Below are 12,708 nucleotides of genomic sequence, written 5' to 3'. Positions count from 1 at the left end.
CAGAGAGGCGTTCTTTCACTCTTAGGAGGAGTTTCTAAGCGCAACAACCCTCACAATAACAGGAGCACTCTCTTTGGGGCAACTTGTGTGCCTCTCCCTCACCCAAGTGTACACTTCTCAAAGCCTTTTTTAGTATCTTCTTTCGAGAAGCCACTGTTTCCATCAACTTGTGTACACATTCGATCTAGGACATACAGCCAAAGCAGATGTTGATGAATCTCCACATTTGGCATACTCAGACCGCCCTCAAAAGGATGGAAATAACAGAACTCACGACAGACCAATACTTTGCTGTGGTAAAAGCACCTACCAAAGTGATACCATGTAGGGCCAGATTCACCCTTAGCCTATGCAGGAAAGGCTCCAACACAAGCACATAGAGCATTGGTGATAATGGACAATCCTGACGAACAGATCGGGATAAACTGAAGGGCTTTAATCTCCTTCCATTCACTTCTACCAGCACCACGGGATTGGCATAAAGGAAGTGAACCCATGCGCAAAACTGCAGGCCGTAAGAACGAAGACAGAATCCACTGCAAATGGAGCAGAGTATCTGAATAGAGTGGAGGAATTGAATGTCGGTATGTGAATATTGGATCTATGCGTGAGACGCACACACCTCCGCTCACCCCTTTAATGAAAGATTTTTAGGGTTCGTGCTTTTAGGGCACAACCTGAGAAAATAAATAATTCAACACGAGCTTCTGATACAACGAACACAACAACTTCAATAAATGTAAAAAAAGAAAAGGTTTATTCAGGCGAATGTTCACAGCGAGATATTATCCCTGGGTAAAAGCTGGACTCTGGCTACCTGGTTCTATCGTGGTAGTTATTGCCAGTAGGAATCATCGATACCGGATGAAATAGCACAGAGGTGGAGAGAGAGCAAGGAAAAGGGGTCCGATCTGCTGGGCGTCTCTCTCGGTAAGGAGAATTTTTTTTCCTTCAAACTGGAAGCTATCCGATTTCCTTAGGGGAGAGAAAGGATCAATTCACCGCACCCGATTGGTCAGTATGTGGCCAAATAACACAGGGGGGGAGAGGCATTGATTTGCAAAAGAAAAAAGTCCCATTTGTTTCTGCTATAGATTTCTGCAGATCCACCGACTAGCGGCAACTCGCATTGCTTTCAAAATTTCGGACCAGTTTTTCTCCAACTGATGATCGGGACCGAACCAGGTACCAAGTATCTTGCAAGATCCGTCACTTTAATGAAAGGGCTCCTGAAGGGAGACTCCCCTCGAGGCACCAATATGCGCAAGCCACAGGATTTGGCCCCTGCCACTGTCTCATACAATTTGATTTCTGCACAGACAACACTAATCTCGACATTGTCACAAACACTGTTACATTGTCGTCATAGACAAAATACTTTGCTGTGGTAAAAGCACCTACCAAAGTGATACCATGTAGGGCCAGATTCACCCTTAGCCTATGCAGGAAAGGCTCCAACACAAGCACATAGAGCATTGGTGATAATGGACAATCCTGACGAATAGATCGGGATAAACTGAAGGGCTTTAATCTCCTTCCATTCACTTCTACCAGCACCGCGGGATTGGCATAAAGGAAGTGAACCCATGTGCAAAACTGCAGGCCGTATGGGAGTTGGGAGTAAATGGAGGAATACATAAAGCCAAGAGGTTAATAATGGAGGAAAGGTTGAGAATGGTTGCCTTAAGAGAGTTCAAAATAGACTTCATAGCTTAGTGGAGGATGCCCTTTTTCTCCTCCCTGCAACTTCTTTCCCACAAAAGAGACGTTGCGAGCCTGTCTCTGCTTTATTGTTATTTTCATGGCAAGTACTCGTCTGAGCTCCAATCTATGGTCTCCCCTCACCAAACTTTCATGAAAAACACTCGTCTAGTTGAAACCACTGTCAATAATTTTCCCCACTCTTTATCTGTGCCTGAACTAAAATGTAGATTCCATGAACAAAACTTCTTTGTTAGAACTGCATACCTGTGGAACTCTCTTCATTTTCCTGTTTTCCAGCTGACTACAGTTTGTTAGTCAGCAAGTCCAACATAAACAAATTCTGTATGAGCCGTTCCCCTTAAGTAACCCAATTTACCAAATTTCCACTACTAATGATTACTAGGATATTGTCCCATTAACTACTGTACACTCAATAACCCAGTATCCTCGAGTGGCCTCTGGGCCTTGATAAGTGGTGACTCCTATGTAAAAAAAAAAAAAAAATTCTATAATCTACTAACCAAAAAACTTTCATTCATTTTTTTTTTTAATGTAGCCGTACCATATAAATTTTCCATTTTAGACACAGAGGACATGAGATCTAAACCTGCTGTTAAGATTTACATGTGTACACGGTGTGATGAGGTGTGGAAATGCAATCTGGCTAGTAAGGATTGAAGACATGCGTTGCATGAAGAGAAATGATATGATAACCTAAGTGGATTAAATCTGAACATTGGGTAGAAACCGTATGCGTAACAGGAGACTTCTATGGTATGATCACGTTAAAAAAAAAAAAAAAAATGAAAGACATTTCTTGGATTTTTAGATGCAGAACACTTGCATCTCAAGCAGAATCAGTTCGTAGGGAAAAGCCAAGGAAAACATGAGATAAAGTAATAAGGCTGGATTTGAAAAAAAGAGGGATAGATAAAGACCTGGCCAGAGAGATTATTACCGTTTTCATCTCCTTGTCGTATGTTGAGGTAAGACTGAAAGTATCCTGTACCTCTACAAAGCCACCATTCGCTCATGTATGGAGTATTGCTGTCACGTTTGGGCTGGTGCATCTGCTACTATTCTCTCGCTCCTGGACAGGGTCCAAAAGAGAGTCGCCAACTTGATAAGTCCCGAACTGTCATCTAAGCTTCTGCCCCTGTCCCATCGACGAAATGTTGCATCCCTCTGCCTGTTTTACAAGTATTTTAATGGGGGGATGCTCTGACGAACTACAAGCACTTGTGGCCCCTCGACGGAAATACCCCTGACAAACCCGACAAGCAGCAAAGTCCCACCCCTTCACAGTAGAGATCCCTAGATGTAAGAAAGCCTTTTACTCTAATAGCTTCTTCCCCAGAACCGCAGGACTTTGGAATTCTCTTCTGGTTTTCTGCTTTCCCAACTGTACTGACATACAGAAGTTCAAGTGTAATGTGAACAGACATCTTGCTGCTAAACTCCCTACATAGTACCCCTGCAACTTAGGTCCCTGATAGTAGCACCTACATCAAAGTGGCAATGTGCCTTGTTTGAGGTGAAATAGTAATTAAAAAAAAAAAAAAAGAAAATGACATTTCGTGAATGACTTCCAACTTATCCGTTGTCACTTTACTTGTGCCATGACCTTGGACACACTTTGGTTAGTTAGTTTTGTCTTACATCATATCAACCTTTTTTTGGTTACTTAATGCCGAATCCAGTAACTTTTGTAATTAGTTTTTATGCCTTAAGTTCTTTAGATCTTCAAATATTTCTTCCTAGTGATTGGTTTTGTTGTTTTGTAGAGGGAAATTGTTGCTTTTATTTTTGGCTTCACAGAACATGATTGAGTTTTGCAAAAAGGGAAAGGAATAAAAAGAAAAGACAATAAAAAAAAAAAATGTTTGGTGCATTTTAGGTCAGAAAGCCGATATCTTCAGACAGTCTGATCTGGTAACACCCATGGGGACATTTTGGAGCTTTTGGAATGACTGATGGTGGGTGATGTAGCTATACGTGTTCAGACATTATTGTGTGATACCTCAAAAGCTATCCAACACACGCCCGCATGTAAGACAGATATTTAACCAAATATGATGATGATGATGATGATAATGACGACGATGCCGTGACACAAACTTTGACCTACACTAATGATATATTAAAAAATGTTCAAATGATTTGTGTTTTGTTTTTTCCAGGTTTTACTTTCTCTTTCCTTTCTCTGTCATGAATTCAGCGGAGGAAGTTCTCAAGGAACACTCAAGTAGTTTCCGCCGTGAATTGGAAGCGAAACCACTTTTAATGGAAATCAGGAATATTTTTACGGAATCCACTGCAGTAAGAATCCTTGAACTATTGCTTTTAAAACCTTCCCCCATTCTCTGTCTATGCTTAAATCTAAGCACAAATTCCATGAACAAAGTTTCTTTCCTAGAACTGTTTGCCTGTGGAACTCTATACCATGGGGCTGCTTTCCAACTGACTACAACATGGTTGCTTTCAAGTCCAATGTAAACAAGTTTTTGTTGAGCCGTCCACCTTAAATTATAAAATTCTGCCCATTTTCCACCACTACCAATCACTGCACTCTTATCCCGGTGACCATTGCACACTCATTAACCCTTATCCTCAAGTGGCCTTCGGGCCTTGATAAGTGTTGATTTTCTTGTGAATTAAAAAAAAAATTATGATATATTTAACACTCCTATCTTCCGTTTACCTAATCTCAATTAAACTTCCATGAACAGAGTTCCTTTCCAAGAATTTTCCAACTGTGGAACACGTTTTTACAAGAATGTTTCCTTAGAGGCTATAACATGCTCGTTTTTCAAGTCCAATTTCAACAAATATCTCTTATGCCATTCTGTGAATCTTTTCATAGTACTGCTCCATAATCGAATAGAAAATCTCACTTTACCCTCGAATGGCTTATAGCTTTGATAAATGGTGACTCATTAGTATAAAAAAATAAAATAAAAGTGTACTTCAATAAGTCTATTTATCTGCAGATGAGGGCAAAGTATTTTTTAATTTATTTACTTTTATTCATCCCAAACAAGGTATACTGCCACCAAAGCAGAAGAGGCTACTGTGCTAGGAGCCAGATTTATAGCAATATATTTGTTTACATTGCATTTAAATCTTGTATGCTCGTGCGATCTGGGAAGTAATGAGCAGAAAAGGAATTCCAAAGGTAAGCAGTCCAAGGAAGAAAGCTATCAGTATAGAAAATCCTCTGTTATCAAGTGGCTTCATGCCTTGTCTGGCGCGATTTCCATAAAAAAAAAATTCCTACTGCTGTTTGAAGCATTCATCTATGCACTGCATTATGCATATTTACAATATGTCTGAAACTTTCTTAAATTTCAAATTGTTGTTATTGTAATTATATATATATATTGTTTTTGTTTCTAGCAAGAAATAGAGCGTACCATTGATCGTGAGGGGAATATAATCGCCATGGATAGGATTTTACGGACATTGCCAATGCGGAATAACTGGCTGATGGCTTTCTACAACGCTTTAAATGGCAAAGAAATCAACAAAAAAAACCTTGCTGAACTGTTTAAGCCATTCATCAATACAGGTCAGGGTTCAATTTTATATACGAACACTCATGAATTATCCGTAATCTTTTTTAAGTTGGCTGCACACTTTTTTTTTTTTTTTTTTTTTTTACACAGAAATCACCACTTATGAAGACCCGGAGGCCACTCGAGGATAAGGGTTAATGGGTATACATTAGTCAATGTGATTATAGCGTAGTAAACATAAGTAGTGGAATTTTTGTAAGTTGGATTACTTAGGGGGAGGGTTCATCAAGAAGTTGTTTACATTGGACTTGAAGATAATCAGATTGTAGTCAGCTGGAAAGCAGGCCAACAAAAGAGAGTTCCATAGGCGTGTAGTTCTAAGAAAGAAGCTTTGTTCATGAAATCTACATTTAGGTTTAGGCACAGATAAAGAGTGTGGAAAACTATTGATAGTGGTTCTGGCTAAACGAGTGTTTTTTGTGAAAGTTTGGGGGGGAAGTGACCATAGATTGAAGCTCAGACAAGCACTTGCCATGGAAATAACGATGCAGCAGAGACAGGCACGCAATGTCTCTTCTGTGGGAAAGAGGTTGCAGGGAAGAGAAAAGGGCATCCCCCCGCTAAGCTACAAAGTCTATTTTGAACTCTGTCAAGGCAGGATAAGCGTGTAAATGTGTATGCGTGTATGTAAATGCATGCGAAATTATGTCACCGTTTTTTGAGAATGCATATTGTATGGAGAGAAATACGCTGAGACTGACAGAATCAATATGTAATAAGAATCTTATTATGCATGAAAATGATAATTCTATGTTGATTTCTCTTTTTTGGTAAGAGCAATTATTAATTTTCTTCCCCCAAAATATTAACACCTTTTGAGTGAAATTAAGCAATTAGACTTGATTGCTCAGTTATATAAATTATAGCTTATAAAGCCAGCAGCTTTGTAAACTTCTAGTTGGCTCTTAAAGGGTAAGATAAAAAAAATGTTCCAAATAAGAAGTGATTTTGAGATTATATTGTCTTTTATTGTTTTGAGAAAACATTTTTTTTTTAAGTGATGAGTGAAAAAAAATAAAACTCAGGAGCCTCTAGAGCACTACTGCAAGCACTAATTAAAATTAAGGAAGCCCTGCTAAAACCAAGTTTCTACCTCCCCTCCTCCTTGAGAAAATATGTTTTAAGTAAGACCTGAAAAAAATAAATTGTTGGAATCCACAGGAGCACTACTAAAAGTAGTAAATATGATTATAAATTTAATTATAGTTATACATTGTATATTTATATTTAAATCGTTTTTTTTTTTTTTTTGAACTCAACAGAGGTTAAATTACATTTATTTCTAAGGAAAATATGTTAAAATAAGTTAAAACAAAAAAGTATTGTTGACCTTGTGTATACTCTGAATAGCAGCAGTGGCTTTTAATATCTGACTTAAGACAGGGGAGCCATGAAATAGGTAAGCAGACAAATTTTTTGAAACCGGAAGTCAGAAACCGGATGGACGGTTTAAATGCCCAAGCAAGCAAGCTGATTTGAGTTTTATAATTATGTAGATATTTACAAGTTTTTTTTTTGTTTTTTTTTTTTAAATAAAATAAAAAAAATAAAAACACTTTTTTCTTTAGAATTAATGCAGTTTGTGGTTCTTTTATAAAATTTCCGTCAAGAAATATTTGTTTTCAAATATACTTAACTTGAGAATGGCAGGATTGATGTGTAATAAGAATTTTAAATGCAGGCTTAGATCTGATGACCTCAGAGAAAAATTTAATGTGGGTGGTACAGCATAGAACAATAAATTTGTCCCTCCCCCTAAAGAAAACAACACTACAGCTTTAAAACTTTTCTTGAGAAATTCAATTCAGGTAACTTGATTATGTAGTATAGCTGACATCTATTCAATGTAGCCGCCTTCATCCTCAATCACTGACTTGATAGAGGTCTAGAACTGGGAGCATACCTTTTCCACAAGTGCTGGCAAATACTCTGCGATAAGGCTAGATTTAGTGTTGCGGGAGGTCATGTCGGTGATGTTCTTGATGTATGACCAAACAAAGTAGTCCAGCAGGTTCAGGTCAGCGGAGGAGTAGGGTCAGTGAGAGAAGGATATAAAGTCGTAGCACTCGTTCTGAATTCAAGCCCGAGTCTCTTTGGACTTGCGGGCTGGCACTAAGTCCTGCTGCTATACCCACGGTCTGCCACCTGATTGCACCAGTCTTCAGCACATCCAGGTACACTTTGGTATTGGCTTTCAGGCAGACTTTGAAGATGTGAGGTGGCTCTCTCTTGAAACCATACTAAAGACCATAACCATGGCCAGAAACTGTTTTCATCACAACATTAAAAAATAAAAATATTGAAAAAGAAGTTATATTTGTACGTACCCGTTATGGAATGAAGTTCTCAAAAACAACAAAAAAAAATTTCCATTTAATTTGATCAGGTAGTTTTTTATTTTTATTTTATTTTTTTTTTTTACAGAGGAAAATCAAATTTTAATTAGATTAATCTATCGTTGCCATTTGGCAGTTTACAGACATGAGGAGGAGGGTGCTTTTAAACGAAATTTTGACTAACAAAGGACAAAATGAGAAAAGGATTAAAAAAACTCTGTAAAATAAGTGAAAAATAACTATTTTTCTGTCCATGTTTCAAAACAATCGCGTCAAATTTTGACAAATTTTAAGCGGTGATTGGAGTTATCTCCCTCTGGTGTATCCTTTTAAGCAAAAAAAAAAGAAGATGGCTGCCACCCGATCAATCTCATTAAAATTTGATTTTCCTCGGTAAAAAAAAAAAAAAAAAAAAAAAAAAAATACTTGATCAAATTAAGTGATTTTTTTTTGCATGAATTTTTCTTCAATATTATTATGCGTCATGGCGAAATTTGTATAAATTCCAAAAATTACGAAAAAGGATCCAATAGAAGATGTACTACATACATTTTTAACAAAAAAAAAACAAAAAAATCATTCACAATTATGGTCTTTTTAAAAATGGCAGACCCTTAATTTAAGTCAAGAGAGATAAGGCAGTTTGGCATCCTGAACTGGTCACACAGCTCTTTCATATTAAAACATACAATAAAACTCGATAAATTTTATTTTTATCGGTAATTATTTTTCTACTGTATCATTTTTGGAATTTATACTAATTTTAGACATGACACGTAATAATGTTTTCACCTGAAATGTGTAGGTTTAAAAGATTACCAATGTAAACAGGCACACACAAAACAGTAAATGTATGTCTATATGTGTGTGGAAATATTTAACTGATAAACTCTTGAACTACTGGTCACATAACACTGAAATTAACAGGAAATAGTAATCATACACCAAGGATGGTTTATAACGAGTAAAATCTTTGTTTGCATGGATGAATAGTGCATACAGAAATATTTCTATTAGTTTTGCGCATGCGCAAATTCATTCATAGCTGGAAATGGTTTAATTGGAAATATTTCTTATCTATTTGTTTATAGCTCAAATGGTAGGGAATGTGCCTGGAGTGCTAAATGTTTTGATTTCAATTCTAGATAATGGCACCTAAGTCTTTTTTATTTTTAACTTTTGAAATCAGTTATATATATATAGTAAGTTATGAAATGTATATGGCAATTAAGCTACACTGAATATTCCGCATTTCATCCACTCTAGGATTCTTCAGGCTTATGCATAAGCCTGAAGAATCCTAGAGTGGATGAAATGCGGAATATTCAGTGTAGCTTAATCGCCATATACATTTTATAACTTACTAACTAGCTCTACCTACGTATTGAGCACTTTTGAAGTAAATACTTAAAGTTTACGCATAAATCTATAATTTCGTATATAAATTTATGTGAGTAAATTAAGTAGTTATATATATATATATATATATATATATATATATATATATTTATTCAATAGAGAATTTGTGCTGCAATAATAAATATGAAATCTGCACGAGTTAAAATATATTTAAGCATATTTTATGACCGGGCTAGTCTATCTATATATCTATAAAAGTGAGAATGTGTGAGGATACTTCTCAACCTATATACTCAACGAATTTTTGATTTATTGACTTGAAATTTTGTATATAGGATATTTAAACATAGGGAAAACGTTTTAACCCTTTTTCATCTGCCAAAAAGGGTTGCTAAGTCGTCAAAATTGACAAAATTGGTATGTGGAAGTTATCAGATTTTTAGCTGTTGTTTGACGAATATGCATGCGTGAATAATTCACATTACAGATTACTTATGTTAAGAATAAGTATTTTGAAAACACTTTTTAAAGATTGTGTCATGCTAGTCTAAAGGTTATCGTACTTGACTCGCTTGTCTTTAGGTTTTGGTTTCGATCTCAAGTCGAGTATTTTTCCTTTTTTTTTTTTTTTTTTTTTTACTTACAAGAAGTGAACGGCTTAGAAAAAACATAATACTCGCATACATATGTCTCGGTTTCTGTATTAATTAAAGTACAATATTATGCATATTTTATAACCGGGCAATGCCGCGAAGCCTGCTAGTATATCTATGAAAGTGAGAATGTGTGTGTGTGCGCGTGAGGACACTTCTCAACTTAAATACTCAACGAATTTTTGAATTACAGACTTGAAATTTGGTATATATGGTATTCTGGCATGTGGAAAACCTTTTAATTGGTTTCCATCCAGAAAAAAAAGGGCAGCTAAAGGGTCAAAAATTAAAAATTGGGCGAGGGGGGGGTCATCAGATTTTTATGTTTGCTGTTTCACGAATGCGCATGCATGAATCGTTCGCATTACAGATTCCTTGTGTTAAGAATAAGTAGGTTTGAAAACACTTTTTAAAGATCATGTCAAGCTGGCGTAATGGTTATCATTCTTGACTCACTGTTTCTAGGTTTTGGTTTCGATCTTAGCTCAAATATTTTTTTTGTTTTTTACTTACAAGAAGTGAACCATTTAGAAAAAAAAACGTAATACTTGCATGCACATATCTCAGATGTACGGCACAATCACGTTGACACACCGGTTCTCACCAGATCACCAATGTTAAGCAACATTCAGCCTGGCCAGTACCAGATGGGTGACTATTTGGGAAGGGTAGGCGCTGTATGTACCTTCTGGGAAGGTTGGGCATTGGGCCAGCACCCTCACCCTGTAAAAAGAATTCCTCGCTACAAAAGCATTTACAAAAAGTTGTAGATGGCCTATGCCCCCTCCACGGGCTAAAGGGCTATGGATGGATGGACATATCTCAGGTATTTTTGTTTTTTTACTTCCGTTTTTTTTTTTATTCTTTAAACAAATTTGACATTACATTATTTCTGTTTACAATAAGAATTCTGCATTAATTAAAATATAATAATATTTATGTGTATTTTCCAACTGGGTAATGCTGGGTGGTCTGCGGCGCACGCATTTTATGCATGTCCGGCAAAGGCTTTTTTTCATCTAGATTCTCGTGGGGGGGGGGGGTACTATATGTGAGAACTTTTTATATACTCCCTAGATTATAATATCTACGATTTTCAAAGGGATGTCGTGTCTATATTTATTTTGATCGACTTTTATAAAATTCACGCTATTTCGCTCTGTAGCGTGTTTGTTTGGCTTTTTAGTATAAATAAAGTGAAACTAATCTGAAGTGAACGTGTGCTTCTCGGTCTTGTGCCGGGAACGCCCAGAAAGCAATCAGCTTTTGATCAATGCGGGGGGAAACTCCTTATATCAGACAATTGCTATTCAATTTGGACAAGCCCCTTGGGAGAGCTGAGGAGGTATTCTTAACAAGAACAAAGTTTCCTAATCTATAGGCTAAAATGTTGAAACCAAAGTTTTGTGTAATAAAATTTAAGTCTAAAGTTAATGCATAAACCATGCAGCCATTGAAGGGACAGTGCAAATAGACTTAAGGATTTTGGAGTTCAAATCGTTCGACCGACAAAGCAGTTTCATCAGCCATACCGATATGTGGTACTCTTAATGAAACATGTCTACAGATGATAAAAAAATATTAATTTATTTGAAAATAATTATTTAGCTTTGTAATTCGAGCATTTTGAAAGAGATTAGTTTAAAATTCAAGTCTAGTCACCTAGTGGGTTATCCCTTTAAGAGTGTAGTGGAAAAGCCAATCTCAAAAGAATGGCAAGGTGTATCCATATTGTAATAATCTAAATAAAAAGTGAAAGCATTCCTTTTCACTGCGACCGTAATTCACATCACTTCTTAATTTTGAAGTGTTCTCTCGGTTGCCAAACACCTGACTCATTGTCCTACAAAATTTGTCCTTAACACAGCCACTTCCCTCATATGCAAATTAATACATTTATATTTATAAACCATTTTACATCACATTGTCCCATGCTCAGATCTGCACTTACATCTCTAGGGCATCATACAAAGCCAGACATAACTAGCCCTTCTTATGCAGCCAGACACGACTAGTAGGCCCTTCTTATGTGGTTTTGTATTTATTGAATAAAAATTCTATTTTACTGATTTATTTTCATGACACCAACAAAGGTGATAAAACTGTGACACAGAAAGCTAGCTTGTAATTTTTACGCTGTCAAGAAAATCATACACCTTGTTTAAAACTCTCGCACATTTCCGCCATTCAACCAATAAAAAAAAATAAAAATAGCACCAAATTAAGCAAAGAACAGTCTTTATTTTCGGTACTTGTACAGTTTAATCAAGACATTCAAAAATATTGAAAAAAGGTTACATTGTACGTATCCGTTTTGGATTGAAGATCTCTGAAAAAAAAATTCCTTTAATTTGATCGAGTAGTTTTGTTTTTTTTACAGTGGAAAAACACGTTCTTATGAGAGTGCATTGAAGTCAGTTATTATGGAATTTGTTAAACACGCCACGGGGAGATAACTCAATATAAAGCGCCGACACTCCCTCCCCATCTTTAATAATACTAGCTTTTCTTCCTAAAAATCAAACCTTTTGCTCGGTATCATAAATTGATTTATATTTATATGTTAGAATGAAAACAGAATACAAACGAAACTAAATAAACGAGTTTTATGTAAATACAAACAAAAAAACATTAACATTGTGAGTGGAGGGTGCTTTTCTTTTTCTTTAATTATTCTGAACTTTCATCTAACAATTTAATAAACAATACAAAAATGAAATAAATATGTTAAAACAATTAAAAATAAAAGTACTTGTGCAGCGAATGCTAGTATTTAGAAACCCATTCTTAACACATGGAGGGAGTGTTTTTTTTTTGTTAACTAGTCTGTACTTTCACCTAACAACTTAATAAACAGTACAAAAAAGTAAATATTAGAATAATAAAAACAACAATAATACTTATGCAGCAAACGCTAGTATTTAGAAACCCATTCTTAACACGTGGAGGAGTGGTTTTTTTTTTTTGTTTTTGTTAACTAGTCTGTACTTTCACCTAACAACTTAAACAATACAAAAAAATAAATGTTAAAACAATTGTACTTGTGCAGAGAATGCTAGTATTTAGAAACCTATTCTTAAC

At 35.9% G+C, this 12,708-nt stretch overlaps 1 protein-coding gene across 3 annotated transcripts in view; it reads left to right on the top strand.

Annotated features, from left to right (window-relative positions):
- The window catches only part of LOC145242570 (uncharacterized), a 38,588-nt gene that overhangs the window by 7,169 nt on the left and 18,711 nt on the right, over positions 1 to 12,708 (top strand). For 2 of the 3 annotated variants that reach the window (XM_080105661.1, XM_080105660.1), the window contains exons 2-3: positions 3,885 to 4,023; positions 5,101 to 5,272. In XM_080105661.1, the coding sequence (XP_079961787.1) occupies positions 3,913 to 4,023; positions 5,101 to 5,272 (283 nt within the window). In that variant the 5' untranslated portion in view covers positions 3,885 to 3,912. The remainder of the gene's footprint in view (positions 1 to 3,884; positions 4,024 to 5,100; positions 5,273 to 12,708) is intronic. The other variant, XM_080105662.1, reaches the window with a different exon arrangement.

The sequence above is a fragment of the Euprymna scolopes genome, chromosome 21 (assembly GCF_053919585.1).
Source record: "Euprymna scolopes isolate OS-2025 chromosome 21, ASM5391958v1, whole genome shotgun sequence".
Lineage (NCBI taxonomy): Eukaryota > Metazoa > Mollusca > Cephalopoda > Sepiida > Sepiolidae > Euprymna > Euprymna scolopes.
The sequence above is the reverse complement of the archived record's forward strand: the minus strand, read 5'-3'. Positions and strand labels throughout refer to the sequence as shown.